Genomic DNA, 22,752 nt, shown 5'->3' with positions numbered 1-22,752 from the left:
GTCGGATAACTTTTTCCTCGGACTCAAATCGGATTATTTTCCTCGGATAGAGTCAGACTAGGGTCGGATTCGAACTAAATTGTCATCCCTAATTTTGAGGGTTAGATTTATACAATATTGTCCTTATTAATAATAACACTAATAAAGAGATTATCTTTCATTGACTTTCATCATCATCATACTCATTGAATTATTCACTTTAATAATAGTAAATATCATATCTTTGCAACAAATCTATTTTCTCGTTTGATCAAACCAAACAAGGTCAATGAGTGGAAGAGAAGAAGAAGGGGCATCCACTAGGAGTGTTAAGGTGTTTGGGTTGGAGAGAAGGCATTTTATTTTCAAACATATTTTCAATTCATTTGTTCATCCCACTAAAATATTTCTTTTTTTTTATAATACTACTTGTGTGCCTATGAAATTTAACCTATTATTTCACTTATATAGTATACACTTTATAGCAATAATATCACTAACTTATTTTAATTTCATCTATAAACTCATTCATTCTTTTTTAGTTTATTTATTTCAAATAAACGTTAATTTCATAGGAATAAGAAGACTAACTAATTAAATTGAGCAAAATGCTTCTTTTCTCTATATAAATATGCTACACTTTCAATTTTTATTTATCTCTTTAACTTTATAATATTTTTTTCATAGAAATTATGTCCTTATCAATTCATTATCATATCCAGATTATATTAAAATGCACATCATTTTATTAATTTTTGTGTTTTTTTTTATTGCAATTTTATGAAAATATAATTATTCTGGTATAAAGTAGACTAAGGAAGAAAGATAACCAGAAGAGGAGTAGCAAGAATGATACTTTTAATTGTAACAAAACTCAATTATCATGAAAATATTTTGTAACAAAACAAAACGAAAAAAAAAAAGTATTCTTCAAATTAGAATTCATTTTTAATATAAAGGTAAGCTGAAAAATTGATAAAATTAAGCGAATAAAATATCAAATTTTATCTAAAGAGTGATACTTCGTCCAATGAAGAAAACATTATATTCTATGAATTTACCAAGTTTCTTTGATTTAAAATGTTAATAAATTGTTAACCCTCCCATAAAAATTCAAACTAGTTCCAAAAAACATGACCGTTTCTTGTTTAATGTTCCCTCTTCTCTTTACTCACTTTCACTTTCTCTCACCTCCTTAAACCCTTCTTCCAAAACTCCAAACTTTTCCCATCAATCCATCCCTTTTAACGTAAATTAATGGTAGCTGGTAAAGTAAAGTCAGCTATGGGGTTTCCAAAAACGCCTAAACCCAATAAACCTCCGTGTAAACCACCGTCACCATCTCAGAACTCCGCCGGAAAATCCTCTTCACAAAAATCCACTGTTTTTAACCGTTCTTTTGGTGTTTACTTCCCTCGTTCTTCTGCCCAAGTTCAACCCAAACCTCCTGACGTATCGGAGCTGTTGAAAATTGTTGAAGAGCTTCGTGATCGTGAATCACGGTTGAAAACACAACTTGTTGAACAGAAACTTCTTCGTGAATCTGTCGCCATTGTTCCTTCTCTTGAGCTTGAGATTGTTTCGAGAAGAAGTGAAGTAGAGAAGCTGGTTTTACGGGTACGAGAGTTGGAGATTGAGAATGAGAAGTTGGTTCGTGAGAGGGAGTTGATGAAGGAAATGTTTGAGAATGAGAGAAGAGAGAAACATTTGAGGATTACGGAATTAATGGCGGAGATTGAAGATGTTAAGAATTTGTCAGCTTCTCAAAGATTTCAAGGGTTGATTGAAGCTTCTGGGAAGAGTAATTTGATTAAGAATTTGAGTTTTAGGAAAATGGGGAGTGGAACTCCTTCCATGGCTGCTAAATTAGCGGAAAATCATAATCATTATCATGGTGTAGAGATGGAACAACAACATCAAGAACAATCTAGGGTTTCTCATAGTGGTTCTGTTGATGAAATTGCAGAAACCTCCGATTCTTCTTCGTTTGTTCGATCTCGTGTTCCTAGGGTTCCTAAACCTCCTCCTAAACGTTCTTATTCTGATTCGAATTCGTTTTCTTCATCGTCTCAATCGTCTGAAGCTCGTAAATCTACGGATAGTATTACAGCACCACCTCCGCCACCGCCACCACCACCACCCATGTTGAAATCCGCACCCCCGCCACCACCGCCATTGCCAGCGAAGAAAAATCCTTCACCGGCGCCGCCTCCGCCTCCGCCAGCTCCGGCAAAGGGGGTGAGATTGGTCACAGCAAAGGTCAAAAAAGTGCCGGAAGTTGTCGAGTTTTATCATTCGTTAATGCGGAGAGATTCACGGCGGGATTCCGGTTCTGGTACGGCGGAGACGACTTCAACGAGTGCAAAAGATCTTGTAGGAGAAATTGAGAATCGGTCGGCGTACTTGCTTGCGGTAAGTTTACTTATCTTCCTTGCTTTCATACAGAATGTGGTATTCTAATTATTTAAATCTCTAATTTTATAATTATAAAATAATTATTAAATATATATATATATATATATATATATATATATATATATTTGCAATATTGTAAAATATTTTCAATATGATTATCTTATTTAATCAAAGACTATATGTATGAATAGTAATTATGATTATGATTATAGGCGTATATATGTGTAGTTGTGTACATTTGAGTATAAGGATAGATTTTAAGTATATCAGCTCAATTTGAGATTGGTGTAAGTAAATATCTTAGAATGTGAATTGATTTTCATATGCAAAAGTTATTTCTGGTCAAGATGATGCCTACTCAATTTTAGTGAACAATAATTCTTAATTGATAAAACTGATGGATTGATGGGAAAGTTTGGAGTTTTGGTGAACAAGTCACCACGAAAAGACAAAAATAATAGCATTAAAATAAACAAAATTAAAAAAGGTAAATTGAAATCACAAAATTGTCGTCCTATTGAATTCTACCATACAAGGGTGACTGTTATTTATTAAGACCTCCTCTTTTATAGGGTTAAATTTTATTTTAACTAACTCAAGAGTCCAAGTATTATCGGGTTGATTTCAGGTCAGTTGTTTCGGGTCGATTCAAAATCGAGTCTTATGTCCATTGTGGTTTTTATATAATTTTAAATTCATCTTGAAGTTGGGCATTTGGTTATAAGGTCGAGTAGAAATCAGTTTGTCGTATTTGTTTTTAACTATTCTAAGTCCAAGCTAGTATTGTTTTGATGTTAATAACTAATAAGTTAATTACGAGATTGCCACCAAAGAGTCCATGTTTGTAGGTTTAAATTTGACATTGACATGACTTAAGGGGAAGAAATTGTCTTATATTATGAACTTTTTGGTTTGGGATTTAGTTTATTTTGTTTAAAATCCAGCTCTACTATATTGATTCCATTTGATTTTCTGAAAAGAACTTATATGCTACTTTTTTTTTGTTGCTTTTACATCATTTTGAATATGCAAAATGAGTGAGCGTAGTAGCAGTATATTGGATTGTTTGATTGAATCAATAATCAATTGTCTGTTATTTGTCAGCTTTCAGTAGGTCAAACAATGTAGTCGTATTCATGTACACTGAAATACAGTTCACTACTTGAGACCTTGAGGATGTAATTTCAACTACCATGACAATTGATTAAATTGACCTGGATTCATTTTGTTGTTATATTACTTTTTTTGACATTAGAGTTGAATTATTGTATTGATCAATTGAGTTTTTACATTGTGATTGGATCCAATTCAATCAATTAACCAAAGTTGACTGATTGATATGTTTATTATTAGAATATTAGATGCATCATTGATTTTTCAAAGTTATGATCATGTGTTCATTGGGGTTTAGGTATTTCTATTATTCCGGTGCCACCAAGCAGCTTCCATCTAGGTGAAATTAGGGATGTCGGATGTACCAATCTTACCTCGTTACAAACGTAAATGTTGTTTTCGATTAACCTTTAATAGCAAATGTTATTTGCACCTTCACCTCGAGTATGTTTAGTTTATGATTAGGATTAAATTAGTACGTTAGATTATTTGATGGTTAGTTTAGGTACCATTAAGCACAATTATACATCTGTATTTGCTTATTACAAGCATATTTGGGAGGATGTGAACTTTGATGAGAACTTGGTACTCCCTTTGTCTCATTTGGCCTTTTAATTAAGCATCAGTGACCCCTGTTTATGGGACTCAATTTTTCGTTTTTGATCAGATTAAGACGGATGTAGAGACACAAGGAGAATTCATCAGGTTTTTAATAAAGGAGGTTGAGACAGCGTCTTTTACAAACATTGAAGATGTGGTTACTTTCGTGAAATGGCTCGATGACGAACTCTCTTACTTGGTATGTCACTCATCTACAAATCCTGGCATACAAATGCCTGTTTATAGTGCAAGAAATGTGTGTTTACTAAATGCTTGCAAAATGTGCGTTTAGGTCGACGAAAGAGCAGTTCTCAAACACTTCAATTGGCCGGAGCAGAAGGCCGATGCGTTGAGGGAAGCCGCATTTGAGTATTCCGACTTGAAAAAGCTTGAATTCGAGGCTTCATCTTTCAGGGATGTTGCTCGTCAAGCTTGTTCCGCTACCTTAAAGAAAATGCAAACACTTCTTGAAAAGTACTATTCCAAACTTCCTCGTTTATTTGTTGCAATTGTGCACGTGATTTTAATTTCGACGACCTAAAGCTGTTTAATGATAACTGAAACAGATTAGAGCATGGAGTTTATAATTTGTCGCGCCTAAGAGAATCAGCTTCCAACAGATTCAAATCTTTTCACATTCCAGTTGATTGGATGCTTGATACCGGATTTGTTAGTCAGGTGAATTATCTTACCGTAGTGAACTTTTGTTTTGCCTTCTATTCTTATCTTTGCATTGATAGATACGCTCTGATATCCCTATCTCATCTCCCAACCAAACCCGCATTTGTACCCATAACTTGCTAGCTATATAACTCGAAGTTGATGAAAGCTGAAATTCACGAGATCAAAATAGGTTTGTTTTTGATATAAATACCACTAATGTTGTAGCTAATCTCTTGAGAGACCGTCTCTTTGAGAGACGTATCTTAAGTCCGGCAAATTTAAGGATTAATGTCTACTTATCATATTTTTTATGTCTACTTACATTATCCTTAATGCTTACCTATCGTATCTTTAATGCCTACTTTTAATATCTTAAATGTCTACTTATATCATTCTTAATGCCTACTTACAATATTTTAAAAAATATATAATGGGACGGCCCAATTAGAGATAGTCTCTCATAAAGACCGTCTCTCACAAGAATTTGTGCTAACATTGAGGATTTCTAACAAAACAGTACAATGTTAGTAAGATCTCAATGTTACCCAACGGCCAACCCGATAGGAAACCGAACTAAATGACTTGTTAATGCGATAGGACCTAAACTGAATCAATCTCAATGGACCTGATCTGAACAATTTGTTCGTAATCTGTGAATAAAAATCCAGGACAAGAAACAAAAAAGCAAAATCTAAAACATAAACAAAAACAGTATTTGGTGAAACGGTCCATTCTTCATGTGAGGATTCTAGTTAACTACTGTCCGATTATGCGGAATTTGGAACAAATAATTGCCCACTAGATTGAGGATGACTTGATGGATATAACTTTGGATAATTTATACTCAACATTTTGTTTGTACTCCTACATCATCATACAGTATAAATACTTTTTAAATTTAAAATGTTGGTTAAACTTGACTGTTTAGGTTCATGCCAAATAATATTGTGGGAACATGTCGACTAATTAATACTTTATTAATCAAGTATTTTCCGGTGTAAATAATGCAGCTAAATGACAATATAAAGATGGAGGTATAGTATTAAATTTGTATAATATGCTTTCAATTAAGTATACGCACTATGAATGCGTGAGCACATTGCACATGGGAAATCCCATCTACATTGTAGTAATATGTTTGTCTGGATCTTACTTATAAATAATCTTGTGAAGTAAAGCGTAGAATTATCGGATTCTTTGGTGTAGAACCTTTTATGAATCCCCATACTCCTTAAAAGTCGCACTCAAGAACTATTAGATTCTTTGGTAGTTTTTTTTTTTTTTTTTTTTTTTTTTTATTCGGGGTAAGGCTGGGTTACCCTCATAGGCCAAGGCGAAGGGTAATTAATTTTTTATGTAGGTGAAATCCGAACATTTGTTAAAACTTACAAGGGTGAAGGTAAAACCTTTATTAACCACTACACCTATTCGTGTTAGAACGGAAGAACTAAGAACTATACATTGGCTAGTGGGAAAAATTGCTAATACCATGCTGAGTTTGTCGAATGTTTGTTCATTTGCGGATTGCTTTTGGCATCGAGTTCAATGTTCATGTTTGGATCTATGCTCGATGGGATTGTTTCGAAACTTTAGTTGATTAGATTTATTTTACGAGAAATGTTGCATCCTTTTGGTGACGAGGAAGTATATGTATTATATATAGATATAGATCCATAATCTCAAATCATTATTGATTAATGTTCTGGCCTTGTGGGTCATATAGTTTTGAATTTGGGTAACATGCATTCTGCATCAAAATTCTACTGATTTTCAAAAATTGTCTGATTAAGAATGATTACAACCAAATTAACTCCTTTTCAAAAAATTTAGTACCAGATATAGTCAAACATCCCATTCTGCTAACTTAAAAAGGATAATGTACAGCGTTACTATTAATTATTGTACTATGACATACATTAAAGCTGCCTTATAATTGTAGTTGTATTCAAGTTAAAGCTATTAAATTTTTTACAGATCAAGCTGGCTTCTGTAAAATTGGCAATGAAATACATGAAAAGGGTATCAGCAGAACTTGAAGCCGTTGGTAGTGGTCCCGAGGAAGAAGAGTTAATTGTTCAAGGTGTTCGGTTCGCATTTCGTGTACATCAGGTGAAGTTAAGTCATCATTGTTAGAGTATATAACATATCATGGGTCCTCAACCATCAGCTTAAACTTTTGGTTGAGTTGGTTTCCACCATCGGCTCTGATACCATGTTAGGTCGAGACAATTCATCACACAATCACCTTATGGGCCCCACTCGTGTGGATACACCCACAGGCACAAGTAGGCTTGGGCCCACAAAACCACGAGTGATGAGCGTTGACTTGCATACACACTACACACTTGATGATGTTTACTCTTTTCCAAAACTATATGATATTAGGAGATGCGTATACAAGTCTACTACTCACTCTGTTACCGATGTGGGAACTTCCTTACATGTGAAGTATTTCTAACAATCACTCATTTCAAAATTTTGCTACACTTATTCATCCTAGTCACATTGCTACATATTCGTCTCCCTATGAATGTTTTGGTTAATGTTTTTTTTGGTGTAAATAGTTTGCGGGTGGATTCGATGTGGAAACAATGAGAGCATTCGAAGAGCTGAGAGATAAAGCGAGGTCGTGCCATGTACAATGCCAAACACAGCGGCAGACGCAGCAGCAAAGGCTTATGTGCAGATCTATGCCCTGCTAGACTACTCTGTAGCAAACTCGGCTTCAGAATATCTACCTTAAAGATTACTATTTCATATCATTCTTTAGTTGTAAACAAATATCATGGTTCAGGTAATGAGGCATCAGAAGTAGTCATATGTGCTATAAGTTTTGACCAATTACAACCTTTTGTAAAATTGTAATGATTCTTCTAATTAGTCGTCGAAATTGCTTGTATAAATGATGAATTTTATAAAAATCGAGGGTAGATTTGTGACAACAACTAAGAGCTCTCAAAAATTGATGTAATTAACCGAAAACAAGTACAACCCGAGTTGAACTTTTGATTTGTTGAAATTGCTTGGATAAATAATGAATATTATATGAGGGCATATTTGTGACATTACAACTAGAGCTCTCAAAAATTGAAGTAATTAACTGAAAATAAGTACAACCTGACTTGATCGGTAAAAGACTTGCATTTAAAAATGAAATCACATTGTCATGATACTTAGTTACGTATACAGAAGTATTGAAATTAATATAATCCGTGATATCATATGTGAAGGTTGGTTGAACACCCAAGTTTATACCACTAAGAAACTTAATTAAAACAGATATACATATCCTAATATATGAATATGAGTAAGAAAACATTGAGTAGCACTAAAGAGAGCTTAAAATGATTTTAATTGATAAGTTAGTAAAGGGAGTAGTAATCAGCACATAGAAAATGCCAATTTTTTACGTTTCAGCAAAGCTTTTTTTAGAAAGTAGAGAAATGAAGAGGAACACTTTTGTTAAAGCAAATTGTGACATTCTCATCAAAAGCAGCAAAGTATAGTAAAGCATTTTATAAATAATTCCATCTTTTTAAATCTAAAATTCAAATATCAAAACGTCAAGTCTAATCAATGTAAAGTCACAGATATTTTTTTTATTATGGTTAGTGTCTCTGAGAATAAAAAATTAATAAAATATGGATAAGATAAAAATTGTAAATCATATGTATGTAGAATAAATAATAAGTGTGGATATAATCAAAATTAGAATTAAGACAAATAAAATGAATCCAACTAAAAAGAAAACTAGGCTATCTATTCTATCATATAGAGGAATTTTTTTAAAAAAAAAAGGAAAAACAATAAAGAGTTTTTTTTTCAAACCCATTTGAATATGCAAAACACTTTCTATTTTTTTCAAAAATTTCTTATTTTGCTATATTTTTACTACAATTTTATATTATTTATTTAATTTTATTTAAAAATTTATTATCTTTCTACATTTTATTTCGAGATTTTTTTATCAACTTAAATTTTATCTTAATTTTATAGCAAAATTAAAGCGAGATAAACTATAAATGAAGTTATTATATTTGAGTAGAATGAGGTTCTCTTTTTAAGATTTGTCACATGTCTAACTACTTACAAGCATATCCTTTTGACTTTTTTTTGAGTTACACTTGATTGAGTTTAAATTAAGTGGTCTATTTTTAAACACGTTCGTGCATTTTTTCTATTACATTTTTTCTATTACGATTTATATTATTTATTTAGTATTTTCATAATTTTTTTATCTTTTTTCTTTCTATCTATATATTTTTTTACACTTTAATTTTATCTTAATTTCATAAAAAAAATTAAACAGAGCTAAAATATAAATGAAGTTATTTTCAAGTTTAGGGTCATATATTTTGGGTAGGATTAGAGGTGTTCATTCGGTTGATCGGGTCGGTTTCGGACGGGTGTTATTCAGTTCGGTTGCATTTCGGATCGGTTATTTTTCGGCTGTGTGTTACAACGGGTCACACTCGGGTCGAGTCGGTTAGTCACGGTTCGGTTAGAGATCGGTTATTCAATCTATCGAGTTAGCATCAGTTCGGTGTCGGTTGAAGTTCGTGTCGAGTGTCAATCGGTCTCGGGTTGTCATCGATTACTAATTGGTTCGGTTTTTTCGGGTACAGATCGGGTTCGAGCTTTATTTTTCGAGTAGTTATCGGTTACGGATAACTATTGATCGGGTCAATATCGAAATAAGTTAATAGTCAGGTTTTTAATGATGTATGCTCATTTACTTACAAAAAATAATTACCGATTGTTTTATCGGATATAGCAGATAGGGGTGTCAAACAGGTCGGGTTGGGTCATTTTCAGGTTCGGATCATATATAAATGGATCAATAAACCCTTAACCTGAACCTGACCCATTTAATTAATGGGTCAAAAATTGAAACCCCGACCTGATCTGTAGCAGATCGGATCAACCTGCTAATGACCCATTTATACTTTTTTTTTAGGTCATTAAATTCATTTCAGGTCATTTGACCTATTTAACCTTAATTAAAGGCTTCCTCCAAAAATAAACGTATGCCACTTAATGCAACGAGTACACGGTATTCTTTAGTAAAAGGCGAAAGAATAGTTCGCTTTGTGCTTACGGCGTGGCTGCGTAAGTTGGTATGAGATCTGTGGAAGTGATTTAAAGGATTTTTCTTTTATTAGTATCTTTCATAGCCGATGTGGGACAACTTCCTTTGTTATTGAAAGTCATCTTCAGCTGACAAATCCCTTAGCCGATGTGGGACAACTTTCTTTCTTATTGAAAGTCATCTTCAGCTGACAAATCCCTCAATACATGGTAATTGGTATTATCTTAGTTTTACGAAGTATTTGGCAAATGTTGATCCGTCTTAAATTTAAGGAAAATTTACCCAGAATAATCCAACCTATTCACGATTTTCCTACAATAATCCCAACTATCGATTAACCATGAATAATCCGAACTTAGAAGGGTCTTTGCCTTGGGGGGTGACCTGCTACCTATTGTAGCAAGTCATTTTGAATATAAAAAAAAAGATAAATATTTAAAAAAATGGAAAATTTACCCAGAATAATCCAACCTATTTACGATTTTCCTACAATAATCCCAACTATTGACTAAATGCCAGAAAATTACCTGTTGCACCGGTAAAAACAAGAGCAACAACAGCACAGGTTAAGTGAGTCAATAGTTGGGATTATTCATGGTTAATCGATAGTTGGTATTATTGTAGGAAAATCGTGAATAGGTTGGATTATTCTGGGTAAATTTTCCTAAATTTAATAAATGGGTTAAACAAGTTTTTTTCGGGTTTAAATATTCAACCTGAACCTAACCCATTTAATAAACAGATCAGGTCGGGTTGACCCATTTAATTAATTGGGTCAAAAATCTAAACTCAAACCCGCTAATTTCGAGTCGGTTTCAGATCAGGTTAGCAGGTCGGGTTGGCTTTTGCCAGCCCTAATAGGCAGATCAATTTATTTCAATTAGTTTATATATATATATATATATATATATATATATATATATATATATATATATATATATATATATATATATATATATATATATATATATATATATATATATATATATATATATATATATATATATTCTGTATGCAATCTCTTCTGTATAGAACTTGTGTTCTTCCTTTTTCCGTATTATTAGAAAACTGAAATTGGACTTAATTTGCTAAAATTAGGTGAAAATTTGATTCGGATTTATAACAGTTCGATTTACAATCGGTTCAGGTTTGTATCAGTTCGGGTTAAAAACAGTTCGATTAATAATCGATCGGGTTTGTATCAGTTCGGGTTAAAAAAAGTTTGATCTTAGTCAGTTTTAGTCAGGTTACATTCGGTTACGTGCATAATTCGGGTCGGATTTGACTCGGGTCGATCACTGTTCAGTTCGGGTAACATCGGTTAAGATTTATATGTCGGTTATAAAATTCGGTTGCAGTTCGAGTTCGATTTTGCCATTTTCGGTTATCAAACGGTTCGAGTAAAGTATCGGTTCGGGTAATTGCGGTTCGGTAAACCTAAAAAACTTACATTTTTTCGGGTCGGATAATATTCGATTCCGGGTCGAATTTTCGGGTCGGGTTTGTTTTGAACAGCTCTAGGTAGGATGAGGATTTCTTTTAAGATTTGTCACATGCCTAACAACTTACAAGCCTTTTGATTCTTTTTTGAGTTCAACTATTTTTTGATTGAGTTTAAATTAGGTGGTCGATTTTCAAACGATTAGACAAAAATAATTGCATTATCGAATTGTAAGCAAGCTGACAAATTTCCAAACTAGTGAATGATTAGTGTTGTAGCTAGAATTTACAGTCTATTTGACTATTGGTATTATAAAAAATTGTATGAAAAGTTGTATAATTTTAAGAGAAAATTATTTAAAACTATCTTTTTTATACCCTTCTTTGCAAAAAACTACCTTTTGTAAATTTTTTTGCAAAAAACTACCTTATTTAAAGTATTCTTTGCAAAAGACTACCTATTAACGGTTTCTTAGTGTTTGACCGTTGAAACTGACGTTGACCATCACGTGCAAGTCACGTGATGTATTAAAAAAAGTTTTTTTTTAAAAAAAAGTAACAATAATAATAATAATAAAAATAATAAAAATAAATAATAATAATAATAATAATAATAATAATAATAATAATAATAATAATAATAAAAATAAAATTTAAAAATAAAAAATAAAAAGAAAAATAAAAAAATAATAATAATATTAATAAAAGTAATAATAATATAAATAAAAATAAAATAAAAAAAAATAATAATAATAATAATAAATAATAATAATAATAATAATAATAATACTAATAATAATATTCTTATTATTGTTGTTGTTATTATTATTATTATTATTATCATTATTATTTTATTTTAATTAATTTTTTATTATTATTTTTTTTATTTTTATTTTATTTTTATTTTTATTATTATTTTTTTATTTTTATTATTATTTTTTTATTATTTTATTTTTACTTTTATTTTTATTTTTATTTTTATTTTTTTTATTATGATTTTTATTAGTATTATTATTATTATTATTATTATTATTATTATTATTATTATTATTATTATTATTTTTATTTTTATTATTATTATTATTATTATTATTAATATTTTTATTTTTATTTTTATTTTTATTATAATTTATATTATTTTTTTATTTCTTTTATATTTATTTTTATATTACTATTACTATTATTATTATTATTATTATGATTATTATTATTATTATTATTAATATTATTATTATTATTATTATTATTATTATTATTATTATTATTATTTATTTTTATTATTTTTATTATTATTATTATTGTTACTTTTAAAAAAAAATAATTTTTTTTAATACATCACGTGATTTGCACGTGATGGTCAACGTCAGTTTCAACGGTCAAACACTAAGAAACCGTTAATAGGTAGTCTTTTGCAAAGAATACTTTAAATAAGGTAGTTTTTTGCAAAAAAATTTACAAAAGGTAGTTTTTTGCAAAGAAGGGTATAGAAAAGGTAGTTTTAAATAATTTTCTCTAATTTTAATTGAAAATTACATAAATATATATTCATGATTAAAGCTCATAATTTTTGTGTGAGACGGTCTTACTATGACATGCTCTCTATACATAGGCTGATCATCACCATGCATGAGTACCACATGTTATATTTCACGAAAATATATTGACTAATTCATTATTGTGGTTGTTTTATCATGAAAAGACTTCAATTAGATTAGTCCAAACTATTATAAAAAATTATTTTTTGTCCAAGTGGGAATTCATATTTTATTGTTTTTTCTAATAGACTGTTTATATGAATCTATTTACGATGAGACAGTTTCATACAGGACTTGCAATGTAGGACGACCTGGTAGCAACAAAAACTACCCGGTGTGGTTCAATATCCAGCCCAAATTAGCTAGCCAGCTCATGGCCCACATTTATGATAATGAACAAAGATTCTTCAATGAACCGGAATAGTGAACACATAAACAAAGCAACATTACGATTTGAACATCCCCAAATGGCTATCCCACCCATGCAATGCATGAAATTAAAAATCGCAAAAGAAAACTAGTAATTAGTCAAATTAACGTTATGTCCTAAAATTCATTTTAAAGTAACGTTATGTCCTATAATAAATAATAAAAATTAGTCAAATTTATATAACTAAAAATACTTTTTCTGATTTTCTGTATTTAGTTTTTAGTTTTGAAAAAAAAGCCTAAAAACTAAAAATAAAAAACAATCACAATGGAGCTCTAGACTAGTATATTCGAGTGTCTAGTTAGATTTTGACTATAATATTTTTGAAATCATGCCAATGAAATGTTGTGGTTTTTAAATGCAAATTCTCAAATGAGACGAGCTCACCATGAAATCATCTCTATTGGGTTGGTGTGATATATATACTTACAGTTTTAAAGTAATCAGTTATAATCTTAAAGTAATCACATACAATTTTGAAGTGACCCAAATAACCTTACGTGATTAATTTACAATTTTAAAATGATCATTTTATATAGTCTTATACTTATAACTTTAAAATGACCACTTACACTTAATTATTTGTAATCTTAAAAATAATTTTTTAATAATATTAAAGTGATCATTTATAACTTTAAAATGATCAGTTATAATCTTAAAATGAACAATTAAAAAACGACTAATTCAGATCACTTATAACCATTTTTTGACAAAGATTCTTGTTTTTCACAAAAAGAAGTCCGGTAAACTTGTATTATAGATGGGTGGGAATCAAAATAGAATATATTCTGTATTGCTTCTTTGGAACATACAGGTTACATCACTATGAACAACTATCACTCCTTCTTCAAGAGCAACAAATCCAAAATAAGAACACTAATTTCTTAAAAAATCTATGCACCTATAATGTAACATAAAGAATCTTCCCTTTTTTTTGGTCTTTTCCCAATTCTTTTCTACCAAATTAATGAATTAATTATAATCATAAACTTGAAACTGCAATCAAAAAAAAAAAGAAAAAAAGACTGTTGATAGGCTGGGGTGGAAATTCACATGAATAGCGCGGCATAAAAGAGTTGATTCCAAGTATCAGGTAGTCCAGGAAGGCACCAATGACTACAGTCTATGCCTGAATGATCGCCACTATAAGTCTCGGGATGAGCATCTTTCCTTAGCTGTGACAGTGTCGTTATGTCGAGTAGGTAAACTGGTTTGCTCATATTACTGATTATTTTTCGTACAATATCAGCCGCAGGCGGCGAACCTCCCGGATATGTTGAGCCTGACAGTGGTTCTGCTTCCCCTGTGCAGCTCTTTGATGCTCCGTGCCATTCGTTGGGACTGTCATTCACCAAAAAGAAATCAGATTTGCTACAAGAAAATATGTGGCTGTTATGGTTACTAATCTGTAGTTTGTATACTTGGTACCATAATTCGCACTGTTCTATAGACTAAATCATCGTTGTAGGGACAAGGGCGAATCCATAATACTGATATAAAGACGGCTAAAAACTCATTTTTCATGTATAATGAATCAACTCGACTTTTATTTATATGTTAAATATTACAAAACTTAATATTATTAGGGTTTTCAGTGATATGACTCGGGTCATAGTCTTGGCAGAGTCAGAGCTAGACTCCACCTTGATAGAATTGATATTGCGCAGTAAACATTTGTTAGTCTTTGTTAGAGTATATGACATATTCTGAAATTTCTACCATCAGCTTAAGTTTTTGTTTAAGTTGATTTCTTAACATGGTATCAGAAGACAATAGAATATTGAGTTTTTAATTGAGTTGATTTCTTGACGGCCTTATTCGTCCTAGAAAAAAAGTTGGAAAAAGGGTGTACTCTTAATTAAGTAGGCCACAAAGAAAGGTAATCCTAATTGGTGGATTGGCCCGCGAGCTTGTCGATATATTATGACCGGGCCACTGGTTTAAACACCATGGATGCTGATTGTTTGGATAAGGTGTCCAGCCGCCAGCCGTCCAGTATGAGACAAGTTTAGACATAGTTAGAAGGTTCGACTTCAAGTGTAACCCACCTGGGTCCACATTTGGGGTGTGAAAAACCTAGTCCATGAACAGAGTGGTTAAAAATAGACATTGCGCAAATGGGAGATTATTAGCTTTAATAGTTCCACTAGGCCTTTAAATCACAAGGGATACATAGACAAACTAACTACTCCATTGATCCCATTAGAATTCAAATCGTTCTAGTCCGTCCTATCGAGTTTACCTCATTTCTATATTTATACATTCACACTCTTTTCAAATTTCAATCCACAATTTTAATTTACTTTTTTTAATCTCAATTATACTTTTCTCTTACTTTTCAATAAACTATATTTTTTTATCACTTTTTTCGGATTTTCAATTCAGTTGAACTTAGGGTTAATTATATGAGACAAATGAAGTAGTAGCTAGTAGGTAGACCTTCCTATAAGCTAGGGACTACGAATGGTCCTGGTTTAACACTATCATTATTAATTAATCAATGACCTATAGCGGATCAAAGGTGGGCCAATATAAATACTAATGCCGAATGGAATCTAGATTCAGGTTTGACTAGATCAACTCGGTTCATTTAATAAAAAAATGTGTCATTAATATATGTTGAAATGTATATGCACATAACACTGAAAAATGGTAGTTTAGTTGTTTTAATATACAATATACAAATATAAGTATTTGACCCTACTCATTGATCAGCTTAAGACCAGACCTAGCCAGTGGATTTACTTGATTGGTCCCGTCACATAACCCATTAACCAAATGGTAAAACCGGGTCAAAGCTTAAAAATGGCTCTCATTCAGGAGGGGTTAAGAAGAAAGCTCAACTTGCATTGGAGAGATGATAAATGATTATCCAAACAATTGTGGGGAACAAAACATAAATGTCAATGAAGATGGTTGGTGAAGAAAGAAAAAAAAGCAGAAAAGCAAAATCTTACTTATAATGAGTGGGAGATATGTTTTGGAAGAACACTTTTGTGATGGAAGGATCAACTGCGGCATCAACCCATCCAGCCCACGTTGTCATGCCTTTTGTAAAGGCGTCTAAACGATCCATGTCCTTGTATACGTTGGGCCCATCTTGTATATAGTCCCATCTGTATCTCACAATCATCAAGTAATTATAAATTAATAGGAGTATTCCATTATTCTTCTAATTTTATTTTAATAATAATAGAATAGATAAGTTAATATAATTGCTATGCACTATATAGTTCTTAATATTTTTAAAGAATAGATAGCACTTAGCTTTTAAAAAATTATTTATTCTGTTTGTGCTTTTGAATTTACACTTAGGGTCGGTTCTATATGGGGCAAGAGGGGCTTTTGCCCGGGGCCCATAAAAAAATTAGAAAAATTATGCTTGAATAGTTATACAAATTCTCAAACAAGACAATCATCTCTATTGAGTTGGCCCAATGAACAATTATTGTTTTAAAGTGATTAGTTATAATGTTTAAGTGATCACTTATAATTTTTAAGTGACCACTTTTATAGTTTAGAATGATCAATTATAACCTTAAAATAATTATTTATAATTTTAAAGTGATCAATTAACGGAATAGGCTGATTATATGGGCTCATCTCATAATGTGACGGTCTCACACAAGGTTTACTATAATTAGTGTCCCATAAATAATGTTTTGCCACGAATCTCTTAAATTTTGAAGCCAAACTATTACTCTGTAAGTAATTTTAAATTAACGCCATATAACTAAAATAAATAAAAACTTTTAAATCATGTAATTCCAAAAAGACCGAGTATAAAGTCATATAATAAATAAAAGTGAAGGTATAATACCCTTGAGAATCAGGACCCTTGTGAAGCCACCAATGCCAAGTATTGAAAATGAGTACATCCATATCTTTCCAGATATTACCTCCTTGAATGGAGCCTAATTTCAGCACCCTTCCAATTGGTTCTTTTACTACGTCTACCAAATAGGTTGAATGGTAAAGTTGCACATTTACCCCATATTCCTGCACAATTCCATCACAACCATAACCAACCATTTTATTTTCCTAATTGTTATTCACATAAATTTAATTGCATTTAGCCGCCAATACACAATACTTGTATACAACGGAATTAACGGTGAACGTCACACCTCTACATATGTACATAATGCTTGACCTAATTATCTTTTTTCATGTATGTATTACGCAATTTAATATTAATAGAGTTTTCAATTCAATGACCTATATCATGACCTATGCTGATAGGATGTTCAAAACTGACCTGATAATTCAAAATTTACCCGACTTTATAACCGAATCCGATTTGACGGGACTTCAAAAATGATTTACAATTATGTAAAAAAGAAATATGGAAAAAAAATCTAATTTCAAACCAACCCAAAACACTCAACCCAATAACCCGAATAAACACCTCTACCTATGCATGTCTGAATCTAGATTCACATTTATCATAGAGTTAGTCATACTTATTTTGTACATAGCGTAGAACTAAATTTCTTTGGATCACAAAATATTACTTTCAAATTAGATTTTTTAACCAATCACTTTGAACAAATGGAAATTCACGCACATACACTACATTATTATCATTAGTGATAAATTAGCTAGGAGTTCCTGGAAAACAATTAAAAAAATTTGGGTCCACCCGAAAACAATTTCTTAAATGTTGTCACTCTTTTATTGTGTCCTCACTTTTTTTAATGATATAACGAAAATACCTCTAATCCCTTCTATAAATACCCCCAAGACCACAACACTTTACAACACTCTACTCTCCAAAACGCATCGTTTATACTCAAACGTCGAACAAGGAATTTACAACACAAACGAAAACTTGAGGTAATATTTAAAAGTTAAAAAAAAATACAAATTGGGACAAATCGCACATTTTGTGCAACTTGGCCTTGGTCAATAATATAAAAATTAGAATTGATTACTTAAATTCTATTAATATTGAATTAAATTAAATAACATATAATACGTATAAAAATTAATTTAAACACATGTAAATTTAATGCTCTTAAAATTTTATATCAAAAGCCTTTCCACCTAACACATTGGTGAAAGACAATAAAAATTGTATATGTGTGGTTTCATAAATAAGAGTATAATCTATAAATTAAAAATTAGAAGCACAAATCTAAACCAGAACTTTATGTGTACAATTCGTTAGGCAACACTAAAGTAGAGTGTGTACACTAAGCTACAATGAATAGTGGACCAATTCAGTTTCCAATTTTAGCTGTGCTACATGTGTTTTTTCCCTTATCCATTTGTCGGCACTCCTACTTAATTATCAACTCATGATTCGGTATTTCAATTGTTATTTTGGGTTGTTTTATTCTTTATTTTTATAATATTTTTTTAATTTATAATATAAATTTTAGATAAAATTGTAATTTATTTTCACTACCTTTCTATCTAACTTTTTGCATTGCCTTCCTTCAATGTACCGTGTACCCAAAAAAATATCTTGACAATTTCTATTATAAATCACGTTAAATTTATAAGTGATCACTTTAACACACTAAATGTATAGATTTTAACCCAATAAAAATAATCTCACGATAAGATTTCATTTAAGTTCACTAAGCAACTAACCACTCACTTCACTGAAGTACATTTTAGTCCATACTTCATGATGGAAGTTAACGTATTCGCTACAAAATGCAAAATAAGAGGAGAAAAGTAAAAAGTTAATATAGTCTTAATTTATATTAAATGAGCTATTAAACTCATATATGAAATATGGATCAAAGTTTAACTATTTCACACAATAATTTATATTAATATAAAAGGGTAAATAAAAGAACAAGATCAATGATCAATGTGTAACCTTGCCATAGGCCTAAAGTAAACTCTTTCTCTCATTTATAACCCCGTTTTTCTTTAATACTGTATATCTACTAGAAGACAATAGATACTTGAAATAAATGGATTAAAAAAAGTCATATATATTATTCTGAAAATGATTTATTATTCATATTATCATATACTCCATCATCATAATCTTTAAAATGAAAAATTTAATAATATTATTAATAGAACTCCACAACACTTTCCATTTTGGACTTTTTTTTATCCTCCTTATATAATAAACACAACAACATAGAATATTACTACTTGCTAGTAATTAGTATAGCCTACTTGTACACTCCTACCTATTCCTATCTTTTTTGAAATGTGGTCCAAATTTAAGTGTACTACACACAACATTTGCAAGATTATGTAAGACCCTATGAGTTACTCCCTCAATTCCATTGATGTATGAAAATTTTTTAATCATATACTGTAAATTCAAATGAATAGCGGGAATATTATTAATAAGATAGAAATTTGATATTTAGCAATTAATTGGGTATTCCTTATGTAATAAGTAAGGTAATTTATAGGCTTATATTACATCACGTCTTTTACAGAAGTGCTAGTGAATTAAAAAAAATAAATGATTGAAATTAATAAAGTGAATGTATAGATTTATGAGTGAGAATAAAAAAAGTGATATAAACCACTAATAAAAACAAACGGTGCAAAATAATTAGAACAATTCAAAAAATTAAGTGCAAATTAATTTGGACTGAAATAGACAATTAGTAGTAATCAAAAGAATCCTGTAAAATCTATCATAATTCATAAACGTGGTCAAATAATTTTGAACAAGAATGTTGAAAATAAACCAAACAGAGAAAAATAAAGCATGTAAAAAAAAAAGAACTGACCTGAAAATTGACAGAATAGATTACTCCATTCCTTCCCATGGAGTACGTAATTTGAGGTGCCGACCCGTGAATCATACATGTTAACGAGTTCCATTGGTTCAGACTCAGTGAGTCACCCACAAACATTATTTTTTTTCCTCTATATCTCCTCAAAAATTCTAACCCATCAAATCTGCCACCAAACAAATTTCATTATTCTCATAAAATTATCACTTAGGGTTTGTTTGGCAAGAAGGATGAGGTTAGGGGTTGGGATTGGAATTTTAGAGGTAAGATTGTGGATTTTAAAAGAATGGAAATTGGTAAAGGTTTAGGCTGTTGGGGATATATTTAGGCGTTATGATAATTACATTATTCCTTTACTGTTTTACCATTTCGTTATCGTAATTACGATTAATATCCTAATTTTATACTTAAATTAGAGGTTGAGCCTTGAAAAGGAAAAGTCCAACAAAAAATTCACCGGGAAGGGTAATAATTTGAATTGTAATATGGGTAAAATACATAAGGTCATTTTTATCATTAATAAAAGTAAAGAAAAATAAAAAGTTATAATGATAATTTTGTAAATATAATTAATTTTTATTCGATTTTTTATTTATTTTTACCATTTGCCAAATAAGAATAAAATATTTATTTTTAAAGTCTCAATTTAAGTTTCATCTCCGACCCTTATTCCAAGTTTTAATTATAGTTTCTTACTTTCAATCCCCACACGCCAAACACCCTTTTGGGACTTAACGGTCTGTTCGATAGGTGGTAATAAATGGTGGTAATGGAAATAAAAAAATAGTATAATTTTAGTTGAAAAATCTTTTGACTACCATGATGATCATACTTATTCAACTTCAATATCTCATTTTCTTCGTAATATTCATTTCAATACATTGAAAATGGTGTGCACGCTTTATAAGCTATTAGAGACCTTCTTCCCATTGCCATATGATTTTGGGATGGTATATATTTCCTTGGCTTATGAAGTGTGTGCACTTGTGTTCCCTCGTTAATATGCTAGCATTCACAATAAGTCCAGCCTAATTTAACAGATATGGTACGGTGGTAATAGAAATTGTAAACAAAAAAAAAATTTTGGAATGAAAGTTTCAATCAAATGATATGAAATTTTAGTAAAATTTTACATTATAAATCATTCACATTACCACCTTTTAATACCACTAACCAAATCAACTAAACTAATTACACAAAATTTTAAAACATTTATACCCTGATGTTCATTATTTGATAAAGAATAAAATAAGGAATAATATGAATTGAATCAATATAATTTAATTTACTTTATAAAAAGCAATAATAAAAATGTACCTAGGAAGAGCACAATTATCAGGAAGCCATGAGTATTGAAGGTAGAGTAAATCAGGTCGACCATATCTTAGACAATCAAATTCAGGATTAATAAAAGGGCAAGTTGAGTAATTATAAATAGGGGAGCCTCCAACATCAAATACCCATTTTCCTTGGAATAAATTACAACTACCCATTACTTCTTGATGCCTTCCCTTTAAACGAGTACCATTTCTATTTATAGAATGCCCATGTTTTGGGTTATGCTTAAGAGCAAAACTTGAGTGTAAAACAGAGGAAAACAGAGTAGTTATTAGTATGAAGAATAAATGAAGAATTTCAACATTCTTCATGTTTTTTTTTTAATGAATTTTTGTTATTCTTCTAGGTTTGTTTATTGGGTTATTCGAGGTTTATATAAAGGTCGGGTCTTTTGGATGGATTTCACGAGTTCACATGCTTATGTTTTGTTTGGAGGGAATGACAATGATGAGTTCTTATTGGGTGTTTTTTTGTTTTCTTTTGGCTGGTTTTGTTTTTGTGACTTGTGACTTGTGACTTGTGACTTGTGACTTATGATATGTGAGCAGGAAAGTGTGTTTTTTTTTTTGTGGTACTACGAATTTTGCTAATATTGTTAGTCTTTACTATTTGTCACCTAATTATTTTATGGGTTCATTTATATTGATATATTTATAGAGCATTCATAGGCTAGAGCTCACTAACTCACCAGTAATAAGTGTTTATTTAGATACAATATTTGATGAGTTTCACTCTATTTAGAACCATATAATATTTAGAGAAATACCCACCAAGTATTATATACAAGTCTACGACTCACTTTTAGTGATGTGGGATATTCTTTATATGTGAAGTACTTCCAACATCGAACATGGTATCAGAGCAGACGATTTTCGATCAACTGGAAATAAAAAATCGATCTTTCACAAAAAAACAAACAACTCGCACATTCAAAAAGAATGTTGTTCCTACTGAATCAAAAAATAGGTTCACATGTGAAAGAAAATGTTGAAAAAATAATTCACATGTGATTTCATATTGAAGAATTAGAGAGAGGTTGAGTAACATATATACTTAATGGGCTACTCCTCCTATTACCAAATGATTTTAGGATGAAACCTCATCAAATTTATGTGCAATCAACTCTCCTCTTATACGGATCTTGATTACAAACTTAAATTTATTAACTATTACTTCTATTAATCTAGTTTTTTTATGGATTGGATTATAATTTTTTAATAACGAAATAAATTACTTTTATGTCAAAACAAAAACGTGTTAGGAAAGTGTTTTTTTTTCCTTTTAAAGCCTAGGTTGTAAAAGGTTTTTTTGGAGTTAATATATTCCTCTTAATTGCCCAAAAAAAAAAGTTACCCCTCTTATTCTTCTAATTAGTCCCATTTGAGTTTTCACCAATGTATAAGGGGGTCAAACGGGACCACTTAGAAA

At 30.7% G+C, this 22,752-nt stretch overlaps 2 protein-coding genes and 1 non-coding gene across 3 annotated transcripts; 1 reads left to right on the top strand and 2 right to left on the bottom strand.

The window, feature by feature from the left end:
* The first annotated feature begins 982 nt into the window (after nt 1-982).
* Nucleotides 983-7,841, top strand: LOC130824027 (protein CHUP1, chloroplastic-like). The gene is made up of 6 exons (XM_057688891.1): nt 983-2,391; nt 4,175-4,306; nt 4,400-4,581; nt 4,674-4,785; nt 6,745-6,879; nt 7,335-7,841. The coding sequence occupies exons 1-6, from the start codon at nt 1,237-1,239 to the stop codon at nt 7,470-7,472; spliced, it is 1,854 nt and encodes a 617-aa protein (XP_057544874.1). The 5' UTR covers nt 983-1,236; the 3' UTR covers nt 7,473-7,841.
* Nucleotides 7,842-9,761: 1,920 nt separating this feature from the next.
* Nucleotides 9,762-9,877, bottom strand: LOC130824685 (U5 spliceosomal RNA). Its single transcript, XR_009046777.1, has one exon. It is a non-coding gene; the product is annotated as a U5 spliceosomal RNA (small nuclear RNA).
* Nucleotides 9,878-14,002: 4,125 nt separating this feature from the next.
* LOC130823741 (protein trichome birefringence-like 38) lies at nt 14,003-21,937 on the bottom strand. The gene is made up of 5 exons (XM_057688477.1): nt 21,304-21,937; nt 19,981-20,152; nt 17,085-17,263; nt 16,222-16,380; nt 14,003-14,605 (listed from the first exon to the last, which is right to left on the bottom strand). The coding sequence occupies exons 1-5, from the start codon at nt 21,633-21,635 to the stop codon at nt 14,314-14,316; spliced, it is 1,134 nt and encodes a 377-aa protein (XP_057544460.1). The 5' UTR covers nt 21,636-21,937; the 3' UTR covers nt 14,003-14,313.
* Nucleotides 21,938-22,752: the final 815 nt, after the last annotated feature.

Source organism: Amaranthus tricolor, chromosome 9 (genome assembly GCF_026212465.1).
Source record: "Amaranthus tricolor cultivar Red isolate AtriRed21 chromosome 9, ASM2621246v1, whole genome shotgun sequence".
Classification (NCBI taxonomy): domain Eukaryota; kingdom Viridiplantae; phylum Streptophyta; class Magnoliopsida; order Caryophyllales; family Amaranthaceae; genus Amaranthus; species Amaranthus tricolor.
This window is presented reverse-complemented; position numbering and strand designations above follow the sequence as displayed.

Coding starts and splice junctions, on each gene's coding strand:
- LOC130824027 (XM_057688891.1), top strand. CDS start 1,237: ATGGTAGCTGGTAAAGTAAAGTCAGCTATGGGGTTTCCAAAAACGCCT. Junction 2,392..4,174: donor GGTCGGCGTACTTGCTTGCG/GTAAGTTTACTT, acceptor GTTTTTGATCAG/ATTAAGACGGATGTAGAGAC. Junction 4,307..4,399: donor ATGACGAACTCTCTTACTTG/GTATGTCACTCA, acceptor ATGTGCGTTTAG/GTCGACGAAAGAGCAGTTCT.
- LOC130823741 (XM_057688477.1), bottom strand. CDS start 21,635: ATGAAGAATGTTGAAATTCTTCATTTATTCTTCATACTAATAACTACT. Junction 20,153..21,303: donor GATAATTGTGCTCTTCCTAG/GTACATTTTTAT, acceptor GTTTGGTGGCAG/ATTTGATGGGTTAGAATTTT. Junction 16,381..17,084: donor AAGGGTCCTGATTCTCAAGG/GTATTATACCTT, acceptor TGTGAGATACAG/ATGGGACTATATACAAGATG.